This window comes from Bubalus bubalis, chromosome 11 (assembly GCF_019923935.1).
Source record: "Bubalus bubalis isolate 160015118507 breed Murrah chromosome 11, NDDB_SH_1, whole genome shotgun sequence".
NCBI lineage: Eukaryota > Metazoa > Chordata > Mammalia > Artiodactyla > Bovidae > Bubalus > Bubalus bubalis.
The window spans coordinates 35,303,021-35,322,115 of NC_059167.1; the positions used below are offsets into that span (position 1 = coordinate 35,303,021).

Below are 19,095 nucleotides of genomic sequence, written 5' to 3' on the forward strand. Positions count from 1 at the left end.
CTTATTTGTGCTGGTGGATCAATATAGCTGCTGCTATGTATATATCTGACCCACTTATCTATGATGAGCTTTCCAATAATCTTCCTTCAGATGATAGGCTTTTCAAAAGACAGGATGATATCTTTATTGCTAAATTTTAGTAGGTTCCTAAAATTCTTATTTTGAGGTATAGCACAACACTTCAATTATGACTATAATATTTAATGTCATTAATCTACTTATCCATATCCATAGAGCACAAACATCATATTTACGAATGCCATCAGCAAATATATTAGCAAGACAAATATTTAATAAAAGATAGGACAACAATATCACTCTCCCACAGGGACCCATGAAAACTTCAAGAAAACAAAAAGTACGCTACTTTCTACATTCAATTATCCTCAGAGCCCTTTTAACCTCTACTGCTCTGGAGAAGACTCCTGAGAGTCCCTTGGACTGCAAGGAGATCCAACCAGTCCACTCTAAAGGAGATCAGTCCTGGGTGTTCTTTGGAAGGAATGATGCTAAAGCCAAAACTCCAATACTTTGGCCACCTCATGCGAAGACTTGCTGCTGCTGCTGCTGCTACTAAGTCGCTTCAGTTGTGTCTGACTCTGTGTGACCCCGTAGATGGCAGCCTACCAGGCTCCTCCATCCTTGGGATGCGAACAGTTGACTCACTGGAAAAGACTCTGATGCTGGGAGGGATTGGGGGCAGGAGGAGAAGGGGACGACAGAGGATGAGATGGCTGGAAGGCATCACCGACTCGATGGACGTGAGTTTGAGTGAACTCCAGGAGTTGGTGATGGACAGGGAGGCCTGGCGTGCTGCGATTCATGGGGTTGCAAAGAGTCGGACACAACTGAGCGACTGAACTGAACTGAACTCTGGAACTGGTATTGAGGTATATCATCTATATTGATGACTTACGTAGGAATCTATCCAATACATTTAACTTACAGAAACTGAACTGTTCAACAAATCCTCTCCTCTGTACAAGGAGGAACAGACAATTCTACTCATCACTCTACTCAATATGCACAGGCTAAAATGTGCAAGAAAAATAAGTCCACTCCTCTCTCTCAGTCAGCCTAAGCAACCCCATGCATGTCTTCTCAGTATAAGCATCTAATGGCACCAAGTGCTACTCTGATGTCTAAAGAAACTGTGTGATTTTTTTTTTCTACTATGGCTCAAGTGAAAGCAACTGGAGTATTACTTGGCCTCATGCTCACGCAACAGAAAATCATCTATTCCAATGCTGAAATAAAAATAGGCTCTACTAACCTTACTTAGAGATCCAAGTTATGGATAAGTGATGCTGAAGGTGATTTTAACTACCTATCAAAAATTTAATTTTTGTCTTATACATGCAGACCCTCACCTCCACACATAAGGTGAAATTCTGTTTATGCCTGTCAATCAGCTAATATCAATTTTCATATCTTCAAATAGTCTTTAACTTCAAACTCAAGCCTGTATTCAATTCTTTCATTAGTGTACATGTTTCTATACAGGCCCATTAAGCCTCAAACTACATTTCTCAAAAGCTTTATACACTTTCAGGTCATTGGATTGAAAAGCCACATTATTTATGAAATGATAAATAAAGGTAATGTTTCACCTTCAACTGAGTAACTGCTTGCTCAGCATTCTTCTTTTGGACTTCCTCTTGCTGTAGCTTTCCTGTTTTCTCAGTCAGCTCACTTACCAACCTAGCATAATCCTGGCGCAGTTTGTTTAGTTCAGCAGACTGCCTGAAAACAGTTAACTGGATTAGGAACCTTCCATTATTACAAACACATGTAAATGACTAAAGAAAACATGTGAGTTTCGCTGAGTTAGTGATTCCATTTATAGGAAAATGACAACGAATGCTCTAAGTGTCTACTAATAAAGAATTTGGTTGAATATAATCTCTGAATCATTCTGATGACAATAATATAAACACTAAAGTTACCATAAAGTAATCAAGAAAAATGGATAACCACACACCATGAGCATGACTCACTCTCAAATCAGTGCTCTGAATCCACCAATCAGAATAGTTATTCTATGTAAGCATGCTGCTAGTCTTCTCTAGGACTGTTTCTCAAAGTATGGCACTGTGCATGCTTGCATGCTCAAGTATGGCTTAGACCAACTAAATCACTATCACAAGGAATGTGTCTTAACATGCAGATTCCAGGAGTCTACCTCAGAGCCACTAAATCATACACTTACAAGGATAAGACTCAAGAATATGATTTGTAGCTAACATGCAAATATTCTTCAGAATAATGAAGTTTGAGAACTACTGTTAAAGGAAATAGAAAGTTTAAAACTTGCTACTTCAGTCTCTTAAATTTGTAAGCTATCCCACTGGTGGCACTAGTATTTATCATAGTTTAACTGAAGAGCTTCTTCAAAAGCAAGAGGATAGGTTTTGAAAATTTATTCATTTAAAAAACAAGTGTAAAAAAGCAAAAGTCTAACCAATTACTATCAAACACATTTTGGTGACTGAAGAAAACACTCTACCATTCAATGAAAATACTGTCATTTTATTAAAAGTAAAGCATGTGGGAACATACTTGCTTTCTAGCTGGTTTGTAGTGTTGCTGACAGCATCTCTCAGTATGCCATTCTCCTGCTTCAAGTGAGCTATCTCTGCCTCCATCTGCTCACGAACTTGTTGGAACTAAAATTATTTTACACACATAAGATTTAGAAAACAATAACTGCCAGAGCTAACCTCAAAGAAAATTTATCATGATGAAAAGTAAAAAAGCATCAATAGCATAAACTCTGGATATCCTTCTCAAATAAATATAAGCACATTTAAAGGATACATTTTGATAATGACAAATACAAAGTAAATATAAGTTGTCACAGCATTCAAGAAAGCAAGTAGAGGCTGGCTGCTATCATATGCAAAATAAATACATAAGATGCTGTTTTAGAACTGAAAGATATCTTTTGGAAATCTTTCCTACACAAGACTCATATAGAACTGAAACTCTACTGATCCTAGAATATGTCAATTAAGTTAGCAATATTTTAATAAAAGGTTTTAGTAATCAAAAGTTTAAAGACTGAACATATTTTTGAAACATTTACATTAAGTTACAAATTGAGCCATATCCAAATAGATGGCAAATTCATTATATAAAAATCTACCTGCTAAAATATCTGGCTTCTAGCTTTTTATTTCAGAATTATAGAATCAAAAGACAAAAAACACTGAAACTTATATTTTCACATCCTCACTTCAGTATGTGAAAAACTCAATAATTTTTAGTAAACCTATTCAATTAAGAGGAAAAAAAAGTATATGTTGCTAATTCTCAGAAAACTTATCATATATAAACTATATCTTGACCTCTGTAAGCAATCAAATTCAAAAAAGAAATAATCACTTCAAAACCCTTAACCTTCAATAAAAGATATTGCTACAGCTATCCAACTACTTTTCAAATGAATGTAAGTCAGAATTAAGAGGGGAAAAGATCACATGAGGTCAGGAAAAATCAGTTCTTCAATAATCTGGTTAATGGAAAAGAATATTTCAAAAGGCTGGGGGCTGGGAAGATGGAGGATTGAGCCAAATTAAAGCATCAAAGTAGCGGATAGGTTAAGAACCTGAAAACAGATTGATTCACTTTTTTTTTTCATTATTAGTGGCATTTCCACAGAAAATACTACTGGAATTCTGATAACAGTAAAGAACTGTTCATTTTTCAGCACACTACTAATGTGATCAAAGCAGTTATTTTACAAATAAAAATCTTGTGCTAATTATATATTAGATTGGAAAAGAGACCTCTTAAGAATGCTATAACTGGGGCTCTGTAAGAGCCTAGAGGGGACGGAATGGATGGGAGGTGGGAGGGAGACTCAGGAGGGAGGGGACATATGTACATCTATGGTCAATTCATGTTGATGTATGACAGAAATCAAACCAATACTGTAAAGCAATCAATCAGCTTAAAAAAGTAAAAAATAAATTACCTTCTCTAAAAATAAAAAAGAATGTTGTAATAATGCTAGTAAGAAATAATAAACTAAGGTCATATATAAAAACTGAATGCAAAAAAAACTAGAAATAAAGCGATCAATGCAAAGAAATAGAGGAAAACAACAGAATGGGAAAGACTAGAGATCTCTTCAAGAAATTAGAGATACCAAGGGGACATTTCATGCAAAGATGAGCTTGATAAAGGACAGAAATGGTATGGACCTAACAGAAGCAGAAGATATTAAGAAGAGGTGGCAAGAATACACAGAAGAACTGTACAAAAAAGATCTTCACAACCAAGATAATCACGATAGTCTGATCACTCACCTAGAGCCAGACATCCTGGAATGTGAAGTCAAGTGGGCCTTACAAAGCATCACTACGAACAAAGCTAGTGGAGGTGATGGAATTCCAGTTGAGCTATTTCAAATCCTGAAAGATGATGCTGTGAAAGTGCTGCACTCAATATGCCAGCAAATTTGGAAAACTCAGCAGTGGCCACAGGACTGGAAAATGTCAGTTTTCATTCCAATCCCAAAGAAAGGCAATGCCAAAGAATGCTCAAACTACTGCACAATTGCACTCATCTCACACACTAGCAAAGTAATGCTCAAAATTCTCCAAGTGAGGATTCAGCAATACGTGAACCATGAACTTCCAGATGTTCAAGCTGGTTTTAGAAAAGGCAGAGGAACCAGAGATCAAATTGCCAACATCCGCCGGATCATCGAAAAAGCAAGAGAGTTCCAGAAAAACATCTATTTCTGCTTTATTGACTATGCCAAAGCCTTTGACTGTGTGGATCAAAATAAACTGTGGAAAATTCTTCAAGAGATGGGAATAGCAGCCCACCTGACCTGCCTCTTGAGAAATTTGTATGCAGGTCAGGAAACAACAGTTAGAACTGGACATGGAACAACAGACTGATTCCAAATAGGAAAAGGAGTACGTCAAGGCTGTATATTGTCACCCTGCTTATTTAACTTATATGCAGAGTACATCATCAGAAATGCTGGGCTGGAAGACGCACAAGCTGGAATCAAGATTGCTGGGAGAAACATCAATAACCTCAGATATGCAGATGACACCACCTTTATGGCAGAAAGTGAAGAGGAACTAAAAAGCCTCTTGATGAAAGTGAAAGAGGAGAGTGAAAAAGTTGGCTTAAAACTCAACATTCAGAAATCTAAGATCATGGCATCTGGTCCCATCACTTCATGGCAAATAGATGGGGAAACAGTAGAAACAGTGTCAGACTTTATTTTGGGGGGCTCCAAAATCACTGCAGATGGTGACTGCAGCCATGAAATTAAAAGACACTTACTCCTTGGAAGGAAAGTTATAACCAACCTAGATAGCATTTTGAAAAGCAGAGACATTACTTTACCAACAAAGGTCCATCTAGTCAAGGCTATGGTTTTTCCAGTGGTCATGTATGAATATGAGAGTTGGACTGTGAAGAAAGCTGAGCACCAAAGAATTGATGCTTTTGAACTGTGGTGTTGGAGAAGACTCTTGAGAGTCCCTTGGACTGCAAGGAGATCCAACCAGTCCATTCTGAAGGAGATCGGCCCTGGGATTTCTTTGGAAGGAATGATGCTGAAGCTGAAACTCCAGTACTTTGGCCACCTCATGCAAAGAGTTGACTCATTGGAAAAGACTCTGATGCTGGGAGGGATTGGGGGCAGGAGGAGAAGGGGACGACAGAGGATGAGATGGCTGGATGGCATTACTGACTCAATGGACGTGAGTCTGAGTGAACTCTGGGAGTTGGTGATGGACAGGGAGGCCTGGCGTGCTGCAATTCATGGGGTCGCAAAGAGTCGGACACGACTGAGATACTGAACTGAACTGAACTGAAGATTTTAAAACAAATTGTAGATTGGGCAAAGGAGAGAGAATTCAAAGGATTCAAGCATAATAATAATAATGCTTCACAACATTAGAAAATAAAAACAACATGACCATAATCAACAGTTTGATTTTACACACATGTTAATTTTGAGGTGACAACAAGCACTTTCAAACTAAAGCATCATCTGGCAATAGAAACAATTTCAAAAGAAATAATTGATCCACAAGGTTCAATTAAGTGGAGTATTATAAGCCCACTTGACAAGCAAGCCAAACCATATTCTTCAATAGTCTTTTTATCAATAATAAAGATGATATTTCAATGGAAGGGAGGGTAAGGAAACAAGAGAAGAAAGAAAACAACAAAAATCACTGGTCCAGACCTAAAGGAAATCATGAAAATGGATTAACACTGTAAAAATATACAGTAAGCACTGAACCCTTTAAAATGTTGAAAGAAAACAGGCAAAAATAAGAACATGAAACTGAAGGTCACTTAAGCTAAAACCATTATCATTTTCCCTCTCTCCTCCACTGCATCACCAAGTCCTATCTACTACCTCTTTTTTATCAAATAAATGGCCTCATTATCAATGTCTTGACTTAAGGTTTTTGTTCTCTTGGATTCTGGCAAAAGTCCTCCCACTATCCCTTGTTCCACTCTTCACATTGCTATCACTTTCATACTATGTCTGAGTAATAATTTAAAATACTATAAACACATTGCTGGGTTGCTTAAACTCCTTCACTGGCCCACCAGTCTTCAGGTATGTTGTTCAGTTGCTAAGTCCTGTCCAGCTCTTAGCGAACCTGTGGACTGCAGCACACCAGGCTCCCCTGTCCTTCACTATCTCCTAGAGTTTGCTCAAATTCGTGTCTGTTGACATGTCTTCAGGTATGCTGCTAAGTCACTTCAGTCATGTCCGACTCTGTGTGACCCCCATAGACGGCAGCCCACCAGGCTCCCCCATCCCTGGGATTCTCCAGGCAAGAACACTGGAGCGGGTTGCCATTTCCTTCTCCAATGCATGAAAATGAGAGTCAAAGTGAAGTCGCTCAGTCATGTCTGACTCGTAGCGACCCCATGGACTGCAGCCTACCAGGCTCCTCCATCCATGGGATTTTCCAGGCAAGAGTACTGGAGTGGGGTGCCATTGTCTTCAGGTATACAAGACCTTTATTTCTTTCTCTAGATCTCTTCATTCCAGCCCTGAATGCCAAATACCACAACTATTACTATATTTCTCATAAGCTGTTATCTCTAGACAACCTATATCAAAAATACCTGGAGTGCACTCATTAAAAAGCTCAATCCTGGGCCCCAAAAGAGACCTATTGAACCACCAATCTCTCGGGATGGGAAGGAATTTCACTGGGTAATAAGCCTTATACCCAGTGCCCATTCCTTCACTCTTTCCTGACAATGCCTAATTGTTTCCAAAGAATCAACAAAGTCTGTTTATCACTGCTAACAAGTCTTCCCTAACACTCCTTCTGTTCCCCACCTCCCATCTCCATTGTTCCAAAGCACCAGATGCTTACTTACCTCTATTGTAACAGAGTATTTACTTGTCAGCTTCCAGCCTCCCCACCTAAAAAAGTTGCTTACTTAAGGAGAGGGAGCCAGTTTATATCAAAGCCAGCACAGGGTGCTTAAGTTTGCTAATAAAATGAATACAACTATTTAATTTTGTATTCAAAGAATGTGGAATAAAATATTACATTCTAACTTTACTTTCACTTAACTTTTCAAAGAACAAATATATACCTTCATCTGCATCTGTTGAGTCTCTTGATAACTGACATGCATTTTGTTTTGAAACACATTATGTTCCTTTTCTAACGTTCCAATCCGATCTTTCATCCTTGCTATAACCACACTGCTTCTTTCTTTTTCTGCCATCATTTCCTAGAAGAGTAAATCAGAAAAAAAAAAAAAAAAAAAATTACTTAAAAAAATAAGAACAAGATTTTACTAAGAAAACATATTTAACATCAGCAAAAAAGATGTCAGCAAAACAATCATGAATTCTGAAATAAGTACTTGCTTAAAAACCAAGGTCAAAGGTTTAAAAAAAAAAAGTCTCTACATCTTACCTGCTCTTTATACCAATTCCCTTCATAAACAGCTGCTCTGTTTACTCATATTTCAAATGTACTTTTGGTCTAACTGTTAAAGAGCTGAATGTGGGATTAAACCCTACATCTAACTTGATTATAAAAAAGAACATTTTTAAAGCAAACCAGTTAATTCTTCATTATTTCCAGGTACCAGCCCTCTTCTGGCGTACAGAAAAGGCCCCCAGGGGGAAAAAAATCGTCAAGAAGAGAAAAGTCTCTTTCCTATAGGAAGACATAAGGATATGTTTATAGCAGAATAGGGAAAGTAAAACTCAGAAAGTTTTATTATCTTCCCAAGTCAAACATTAAAAGAGTGATTTCATTTTGTGTTGCAAGTATTATGAACCCCTAGAAGAAATATTAATTACTAAAATGCAAGAAAGCCAAGCAACTTTAAAGTTACCTGCAGGTATGATCAGTCCATTTCCTCTGTTCTAAGAAACTGCTTGATAAACTTTAAGATTTTCATTTAACTAACAGCTGCCCATTAGCATGAGTTTATTTACATGTGCAAACTGTTTTACTGATGTACATAATACATTTAGGAAAAGCATACACAACACATCTTAAGTATATAGCTCAATGAGTTACACAAAAGTAAACAGATTATTTTTCTAATTTTAAAAATAATCAGAAAATTATAGTTTCTAACCTTATAGAAATACTTATTGTAGCAGTCATAACTGATTAATCTTAATCTGTTTTCCACTGACTTTTATTCACCTCAAATTCACAGAAAAGATTCTATATTCAAATGAGGCCATTCTCATAATGTAATCAAGTAGCTACATAAATGACAGTGAAATAAACTTCATTTACTCTACTGTATTTAACACCTAAAAGGAGAAAAAGCACTTCAGGAAAAATGAGACTACATTTACTATAGAATTTCAATTACGTTCTCAGTCTACATGATCTTTTAAAATGTAACTGACACAGAATATCATTAGTTTCGAGTATATAATGATTCAGTACTTGTATTCATTGCTAAATCACCACCACAATAAGTCTAGTTAACATTATCACCACACGTAGTTACAAATTTTTTCTTGTGATGATAACTCTTCTAGCAACTTTCAAATATACAATTCAGTATTAATAACTATAGTCACCATGCTGTATATTACCTCCCCTGGACTTACATATTTTATAACTGGAAGTCTGTACTTTTATATTTTTTTAAAAGATTTTTTTTCAAACCTCTCAGAGGAAAAAGGGTTTAAAGAACTTCACTGATTAAAAACTACCTATGTAAGAGTTTCACATTTATCCAATAAATTGGATTTAAACAAGATCACACTGAGTTTTGTGCTTCTATAGAATAATTCTAGGTCAGAACCAACTGAAACATGCTCCCAGTGTCCAAATACTTCCATTATTCTGAAATTAGTATACCTAAAAGTATTGCTATTTTAAATTCACAATTTGACTATAGGATATAATACCATGAAACAGTGGTATTTCCACCACTTAAACTCTAAAAGAAAATTACTTTCACTGGGTGTAAATTTATTACACAAATAAATGAGGAATTATAAACAATTTCTAAAATCCTTCACTGCCTCTGACTCAGAAAGTATAACCCTTAAATACAAGCATGTCCTCACCTGGGTTAACTGCTTACACCGATCCTTCATGGCAGCAGCATCTTCCTTCAGAGCAGTCACTAACTTGTCTTTTTCTTGAAGCTGATGAACAAGTGCAGTCAACTCTCCTTTATTGTACTACAATTGAGAAATCAATACAGAATTGTTAATAATTAACAATGGCTAATGAATTTTATAAAAATGAACTATCTGATATGAAGTGTTCTTAGGCCAAGGCAGAGTTCGCTATATAAAATAGAATGACCGCCAAACACTGTCAGTGAAATATCATTCAGAAAAATTGCTATATCATTACATGTTCTGATGTATACAACAGGACACATATCAATCAAGAAACAGATTTTTACAAAGAATGATAGACTTCCATTTTTAAACACAAAGTCAAGACAGTACTCTCTCCCTCCTAAAAGATCAAAAAAAGGAACATGAAACCTATGCAAACTGAACTACAATAAAACAATCAACTGTAATGTCAAAGCATAATATCAGAAAGACTGCCAAAAGTAGTGGAGATCAAAGCAGATGCTCAGCAACCCAGCCGGAATATACCCAAGACTACAGAGGTGCCATGGGTTACACAGATCTCTGAAGTTAACAAGCATACACTGAAAAGTAAAACCAACAATCCCCCATCTGGTATCAGGCACAAGAACAAAGATAGAAGGTAGGAATTTTCTTGCTAGGAGGTCTCAAGAAGCAGAAGTAGAAATATAGAAGATATTAGACAGATAAACCTAATTCAAAGAGGGCAGCTAAACAGTGAGGCAGTTACGAGAGATTCTCTACAGTGAGATACTCTGCAGTGAATGAAGTTTTTTATCTGACAAGGAAAGGCTCATAGCCCAAGGAGAACTGTGGGCCTTGGCCCTTCATTATCAACCTCTAGCCACAGAGATGATGCAAGAGAAACACCTCTCATTGGAAAAGGGGTATTAATGAAAAAGAAATAAAACAGGGTCTATGTAAGATATGAGAAAACAGCAAGAAAAGTAATAAGAAAAACCAAATGCCAAGTGCAGAAAAATAACTCTAAAAATATGGTCAAGAACAGACAAAAACTGTGATTAAAAAAGATCACCATGACTTTTTAAAGTCTAACATACCAACAATTTTTGAAAACAAGAGGAAGGAACAGACCTCACAAGAAATAATTCAGAAGAAAAATAAGACCACAGAATGAGATGAAATATGAGTTGGCAAAACCCAAAGTAGAAATAAAAGTAAGACCATATGAGATATATAATCCAATTAGAAGCAGCGAACAGAAAAAGGTGTGTTGCTGAAAACATAGTAGAAGACACAGAGTTCACCGTGTAGAGAAGTAAACAAAAATAAGAAATCAAAAGCTTTATCTTTTTTTATGACCAAAATACGAAAAATAAAGACAACACGTAAAGAAGATCCAGTTCAGTCCCTCAGTCATGTCCAATTCTTTGCAACCCCATGAACTGCAGCATGCCAGGCTTCCCTGTCCATCACCAACTCCTGAAGCTAGCTCAAATTCAGGTCCATGGAGTCGGTGATGCCATCCAACTCATCCTCTGTGGCCCCCTTCTCCTCCTGCCTTCAATCTTTCCCAGAATCGGGGTCTTTTCCAGTGAGTCACTTCTTCCCAACAGGTGGCCAAAGTATTGGAGCTTCCGCTTCAGCATCAGTCCTTCCAATGAATATTCAGGACCGATTTCATTTAGGACTGACTGGTTTGATCTCCAGGCAGTCCAAGGGACTCTCAAGAGTCTTCTCCAACACCACCATTCAAAAGCATCAATTCTTTGGTGCTCAGCTTTCTTTATGGTCCAACTCTCACATCCATACATGACTACCTAAAAAACCATAGCTTTGACTAGACAGACCTTTATTGGCAAAGTAATGTCTCTGCTTTTTAATATGCTGTCTAGATTGGTCATAGTTTTTCTTCCAAAGAGCAAGCGTTTTTTAATTTCATGACTGCAGTCATCATCTCAATAATTTTGAGCCCAAGAAAATAAAGTCTGTCACTATTTCCATTGTTTCCCCATCTATTTGCCATGAAGTGATATGACTGGATGCCATGATCTTCGTTTTTTGAATGTTGGATTTTAAGTCAGCTTTTTCATTCTCCTCTTTTACCTTCATCAAGAGGTTCTTCAGTTCCTCTTTGCTTTCTGCCATAAGGGTGGTGTCATCTACATACCTGAGTTTATTGGTATTTTTCCCAGCAATCTTGATTCCAGCTTGTGCTTCATCCAGCCCGGCATTTCACATGATGTACTCTGCATAGAAGTTAAATAAGCAGGGGGACAATATACAGCCTTAACGTAATCCTTTCCCAATTTGGAACCAGTCCATTGTTCCATTTCCACTTCTAACTGTTGCTTCTTGACGTGCATACAGATTTCTCAGGAGGCAGGTCAGGTGGTCTGGTATTCCCATCTCTTGAAGAATTTTCTACAGTTTGTTGTGATCCACACAGTCAAAGGCTTCAGTGTAGCCAAAAAAGCAGATGTTTTTTTGGAACTCTCATGTTTTTTCTATGATCCAATGGATGTTGGCAATTTGATCTCTGGTTCCTCTGCCTTTTCTACATCTGGAAGTTCTTAGTTCACGTATTGTTGAAGCCTTGCTTGGAGAATTTTGAGAATTACTTTGCTAGCGTGTGAGGTGAATACAATTGTGCGGCAGTTTGAACATTCTTTGGCATTGCCTTTCTTTGGGACTGGAATGAAAACTGACCTTTTCCAGTCCTGTGGCCACTGCTGAGTTTTCCAAATTTGCTGGCATGTTGACTGCAGAATTTTCACAGCATCATCTTTTAGGATTTGAAATAGCTCAGCTGGAATTCCATCACCTCCACTAAGGTCCATCTGACTTCGGACTCCAGGATGTCTGGCTATAGGTGAGTGATCACACCATCGTGATTATCTGGGTGATGAAGATCTTTTTTGAATAGTTCTTCTATGTATTCCTGCCACCTTTTCTTAGTATCTTTGCTTCTTTCAGGTCCATACCATTTCTTTCCTTTATTGTGCTCATCTTTGCATGAAATGTTCCCTTGGTATCTCTAATTTTCTTGAAAAGATCTCTAGTTGTTCCCATTCTATTGTTTTCCTCTATTTCTTTGCACTGATCACTGAGGAAGGCTTTCTTATCTCTCCTTGCTATTCTTTGGAACTCTGCATTCAAATGGGTATATCTTTCCTTTTCTCCTTTGCCTTTAGCTTCTCTTCTTTTCTCAGCTATTTGTAAGGCCTCCTCAGACAACCATTTAAAAATAAAGACAACAGGCAAAGAAGATCCAGTTTAGTTCAGTGGCTCAGTCGTGTCCGACTCTTTGTGACCCCATGAATCGCAGCATGCCAGGCCTCCCTGTCCATCACCAACTCCCAGAGTTCACTCAGACTCAAGTCCATCGAGTCAGTGATGCCATCCATCCATCTCATCCTCTGTCGTCCCCTTCTCCTCCTGCCCCCAATCCCTCCCAGCATCAGAGTCTTTTCCAATGAGTCAACTCTTCACATGAGGTGGCCAAAGTACTGGAGTTTCAGCTTTAGCATCATTTCCTCCAAAGAAATCCCAGGGCTGATCTCCTTCAGAATGGACTGGTTGGATGTCCTTGCTTCTACTCTGTTTTCCTCTTCCCATCTATGCTTATTCAAAGGGGATACTGTCACCGTTCTTAGTCATCCACCACTTATTTACAGTCTAATAGTACAATGGAAGTGCTTTTACTAAGGATATCAAATCCATTTTTTCAATCCTTATTCTCCCTGATCGCTCTAAAGCATGTCACTGGTGATTTTTACCACCACTGCTGAACTCTCTACCCTTCCTAAGCATCTGTGATTCCACTGTTTCCTGGTGTTTTCTCTCTCAGTATCCTTTGTGGTGGCTTTCCTTGACCTTTACATATTGATGCTTCTCAAGGTTCATTCCTGAGCTTTCTTACCTCTCCACACATCCTCTCTGGGCTAGCATACATCCCCTATATGTACTGATGACAGTTGATTACTTTCTGAAACTACTCCCAATGCAAGCTATTTTCAACTCCATAGAAATATATATTCAACTGTGAAATGATTATAACCACTTAAAAGTTCCAAAGTATGCCTAAAACAACTCCCTAAAAATTTTCAAAACCCTCTGCTCTCTCTTCTTCTGCAATGTATTCATGAATAACCATTTTCACCACGATTTACCCAGTTACTCCAGAACAAAAACAAACATTCATTCTAGACTCTTCTTTAGCACCATATCTAATCAGTCAGCAAGTCCTCTAACTCCTCTATCTCTATCCCACACCTATGCTTGTATTCCTGCATTTATCTTCTCCCTTTCTCTGAGGTGGTCTTTATTAGATGTGAATATTCACCTATATCCAGGATCTTGAAATCTACTAAAAGGTCTGACCAAGACTCAATTTTTATGACATGAAAAGAGAGTAATTAAACTCACCTAGTCTTTTCCTGATACGGGGGATCTACAAGGGCACTGAGTCCCTGAAGATAAGAACAGAACCACTCCCTGAGAAAGTCAGAACAAGATTTAATTGAAAGCCAAAGGTTCCAAGAAAAAGGAAAAAAATGTAAAGTTTCAAAATGTTCATTCTATTTCAAAACATTATCTTGAACAATTTCCAACTTCCTTCTCAGCTATCAAGAGGAGTCTGACTCATCTCTAGAGTTCAAAGCTGTCCCAAGCAATAAAATGACTATTCTTGCACCCATAAACCACCAACCACAGCCTTAGCGAAAAGAGAAAAACCTGAACCAATTAATTTTAAAAAGGAGTCATTTCAAACAGTTAGTAACTAACTTAAGCTGGAGGTTCTTCCCTGCTAGGAGATTTTCTTAAACCTCTAAGAACTCTTTAAAGAAATATTAAGATATACACTTGCAAGAAAGTTCCTTGCAAGAGAATTATCTGACTCTGGATACAAAGCCATACGGTTATCACACTTATTCTGAGGAGCCTTGAACACATCCTTCACTCTGAACCAGTGCTGGCACAACATGGAGACTAGTAAGCACCCTACATTGTAAAATGCCACAGGTTTGTAAAACATTGTCAACAGATGCCTGGAAATATGGACAGACATAATGTCATCACAAATGCTATGACAAAAAAATCTAGATGGTTAGGAGAAAGTCTATGAGGGAGAATAATTTAGACTAGGAATTCAAATTAGCCTTAACTGAGGAAATGATATTTAAATGGAAAACTGAAGGAGCAATTAAACAAAGGAAGAAGTTTGAGGGTAAGGGCTTAGGGGTTTTATGACAACCCAGACAGAAGAGAACATTTGGTATGAGAGGATGAGGAAAATATCATGAGATAAGGCTACAGAGATAGACAGATAGACAGACACAGGCCTTTGAAGGAATCTAGATTATGTTTTAAGTGCAAAGAGAAAGGTATCCAAAATGTTTTTAAAGCAGTGAACAATATAACCTGATTTACCCTTAGAGGTTACCTTGGAACTATGTAGAAAAAATAGATTAGAAGGCTACAAGGGAATACAGAAACATCAACTAGGAGAATACTGACAGTAATCAAAAGAGAAGTAATGGTTTCAATTAGGGTGGTCTTTAAGAAAAAATGGAAGCCACTAAAGGTTTTAAAGCAGAAACATGTTAGGAGTATGTGTGCTTAAAAAAAAAGTTTTAGTTGCTCAGTTGACTCTTACCAATCCCATGGACTGTAGCCCACCAGGTTCCTCATTTATGGGATTTTTCATGCAAGAATACTGGAGTGGGTTGCCATTTCCTTCTCCAAGGGATATTCTCAACCTGGGGATCAAACCCAGGTCTCTCACACTGCAGGCAGACTTCACCGTCTGGGCCACCAAGGAAGCCCTAAGAATGGTTAAGTCCACTATCTAATATTGAACACCAGATACCATGTCATCTTATCTCACACAAGTAACACTTAAAAACTTGTCACCTTCTGCAATATGCCATAGTACACATGATATAATATTGAATATAATAAAATGAGAAATTAAATAGCAGCTTCATGGATTTTTTTCAAGTTTTAGTCAGTCATAGCAATGATTTTATCATTCAAAGCATTTACTTTAAAAAAGTATTATCTCATACACACACAAGAAAAAGATTCCCAGATGCTTTGAATGGTGCTATCTTCAATCATAAAAACATTCCATATGTTATCCAGAAATCACCCAACCCTGCTTTCAGTATTTACATTCACAACAAAGCAAGGTACAACTTAGCCACGTGCCAAATGACTTTAAAGTTATATAAATCATCTTATTTATTATAAGCAATTCATTTTTGTCAAACCTCAGATGACTCGGATACCTGTTTGAACTAAATAGGTAATTTGATTAGTATGGATACATGAAATAACTTCTGAAGGCATTCCAGAACTTTTAAATGTGACTAAGTGTTATTGGGGTATAAGATGGGAATAGATTATAATTTATTGCTCTAGCAGAAGTCTTGCTTGGTGAACTTCTAATCACTGCTCTCAAATAGGATCATAATCAAAACTATGCTTACCTTCTTTAAAGCATCCTGTATCACACCAGACTTTTCCTTTAGCAAGTCTACAACACAAAGGGCCTCTTCTTCAGAAAACATCATAGTCTTCAAGGACAGAAGAAAATCTTTAAATTTGACTTCAGCATTTTCTTAAAAGAGGGAAAAAAAGAAATTAACATTTAAAAGATATGTGATAAGACAGCAAAGGTAAAGCACCAAGAATTCTTGACCCAGAAAGTCAATAACCAAGAGAAAATAGACTTACATTTCAGGTCAAACAACAATAAATGCTCTAGTTAAGAGAGGGGAAAAAAGTGCTTATCATCTTTAATATTGAATAATTAACTAAAAATTTGCTCAAACTGCAGAATGTTTTTTAATTGAAGTATATAGTTAATTTACAATGTTATGCTAATTTCTGCCATACAGCAAAGTGATTCAGTTATATATACAGATTCTTTTCTAGATTCTCTTCCATCGTGGTTTATCATGGGACACTGAATATAGTTTCCTGAACAGTAGGACCTTGTTGTTTGCCACATATATTATGTATACGAGCTTCCCAAGTGCAGTGGTAAAGAATCCACCTGCCAATGCAGGAGACAAAAGGGACTCAGGTTTGATCCCTGAGTCAAGAAGATCCCCTGGAGGAGGAAATGGCAACCTGTTCCAGTATTCTTGCCTGGAAAATTCCACAGAGGAGCCTGGCAGGCTACAGTCTATGGGCTTGCAAAAAGTCAGATGTGACTGAGAGCACATGCACACACAGAGACATATATAATACATAGAGGTTTGCATCCAAACTGCAGAGTATTAAAGTGCCACAGGAAAAAAAAGCATTCAAATGTCTAGTATGCTAGTATCTATACTAAATATGTTCACAAATATTCTTATTTAACTGTAATACTCACAACATACAAGCCAAATTTTACAGACAAAAAAATAAGAGACAATTAACAAAAAGTCTTATTTTACAAAAATCAGCTATATAAAAGCAATCCTGACATTTTAAAAATCCATGCACCAAATACCTCACTTCAGTTCCCCTAGGGCTCTTATATTAGACAACACCTGTGTTTTCATAAAAGCAACATCCACCTGTTAGACCCAAAGGAGCCCAGAGCTTCTAATATTTCAGCTATATTATAAGTTTAAAAAGGCAGTTGTGGGCTTATATGGGAACAAGGGGTATATGGGAACTCTGTACTTTCCACTCAATTTTGCTATGAACTTAAACTGCTCTTAAAAAAAAAATAATAAAAAACCCTATTAAAAAAATAATAATAGGGAGTTCCCTGGCAGTCCAGCTGTTAAGACTCAGCACTATCTCTGCCTTGGGTCTAGGTTCAGTCTCTGGTCAGGAAACTAAGATCCCACAAGCCATATGGGCCAAAATAATAGTTTTCTGTGAATTAACACAGAAAACTCTGAGACAATAAAAGAAGGGAAAAGATTATCAGACAGCAAAACAGCTACGAGACTTCAGGCAAGTCAAAGTCCAATGTTCAGCTCTATAAAACTGAGAGGACTGGATAAGAAAACTACCAATAAATCCTTTACCACAAAGACTCTATTAGCCTTCTGGAATTCATTGATTCTATGAGAAAATGCACTCATTCCATAAGAACTCAAAAATATTTTTTTTCAATACAACAGGTTGTTGCACTCTGTATCCATTACCTTTGTCAGTTTCAATCTTCAGTTTTTTAGCCCCTGTTTTCTGGATTACTTCTACTTGGTCAGGTTTAATCAGATCAATAACCTCTCTCTTATCCACCACAGGATTTGAATCAGCATTATCCATCAGAGGAATATAAGTTGTTGCATGAATAAGAGGTTCATCTACCAAAACTGCAAGTTAAATTACAAATCATAATCACACAAGGTTTTTTATAATGGAGTAATAAAATAACATGTAAGCACAACTAAGTTTCATGATAAATGCAGTTATTACCAGCTCAATTTGACTTCAAATTCCTATTTATCCTTTTTAACAAGTCAAAACACTCTTCAAATTAAGAAATAGCCATTCAATATTATTTTACAGCATATCACTTAGGTTATCTAAAGTGTATCACACATCTCTTCTAACAATATCTGAAAATTTCTTCTTATACATTCTTATATGTTTTGGTTCGATCTCATGTTTCTTCTGATTTAACTAAGAATCCATTCACATTTAACTAGTGCTCAAGGAAAATTATTAATTTCTATGTATGTTGGTACTTTACTGACCTCTTATTCCAACTGATAATTCTTAACTGATTTTTTTACTTGCTAGATACAAAAATAGCCATTGTTCCTTGCAGATATCTTCTCATTTCTAATAGTTATGCCTCTAACTTACATGGCACATCTTACTACACTAGTTAAAACTTCCAAAACAACATTAAAAGTGAAGGTAGGAAGCTTTCTTAGTTTCTAGCTTTAATGTGAAGAACTGTAAGAATTTAAGTAGTGTTCTGATATTTGTTGGTTAGAGACACAAAATTCCACACCCATATGGAAATCTCTCTATATCCCTACTTAAAAAAAAAAAAAAAAAAAAACTTGGAGGCACATACAGTTTTTATTTAAAATCTGTAATAAATACTTGATATTATCAAATACTGGGGTGATTTTTTCTATACCTGATTACTTGATATACCATAATTTTAATGCAAATAACAGAATTTCACCTTTTCCCTTTCCAATTTTCTAGCATAGGTTGCTATCACAGCCCAATATTATAAAAATTACTATTTAATCTACATAAATTTCATAGCTAAGACATCTCGTGGACAACTGAGAATAAAAATTGCTCCATCACTTTTAACTGGATGCTTCTCATATATACATGCACATTACATTTAATGATTAGGAATGCAGGATAATGATAAATTTAGATAGTGTTCTCAAATATGATCTTTACATGATATTAAAAGTACATATATTTCAGGAAAACTTTTCTTCTATAGAGCTTTTATGCTATTTACATTATTTTCAAAACTCACTTAAAAATGAGAATATTTATAAATGCTTTGTCTTTTTTAAATTTCAGATGAAGGTTTT

At 36.6% G+C, this 19,095-nt stretch overlaps 1 protein-coding gene across 8 annotated transcripts in view; it reads right to left on the bottom strand.

The window, feature by feature from the left end:
- KTN1 (kinectin 1) overlaps nt 1-19,095 on the bottom strand; it is a 111,634-nt gene that overhangs the window by 56,863 nt on the left and 35,676 nt on the right. For all 8 annotated transcript variants that reach the window (XM_025295483.3, XM_025295484.3, XM_025295481.3 and 5 more), the window contains exons 4-9: nt 17,725-17,895; nt 16,063-16,193; nt 9,566-9,682; nt 7,606-7,746; nt 2,560-2,666; nt 1,611-1,743 (exon numbers count right to left, since the gene is read on the bottom strand). In XM_025295483.3, the coding sequence (XP_025151268.1) occupies nt 1,611-1,743; nt 2,560-2,666; nt 7,606-7,746; nt 9,566-9,682; nt 16,063-16,193; nt 17,725-17,895 (800 nt within the window). The remainder of the gene's footprint in view (nt 1-1,610; nt 1,744-2,559; nt 2,667-7,605; nt 7,747-9,565; nt 9,683-16,062; nt 16,194-17,724; nt 17,896-19,095) is intronic.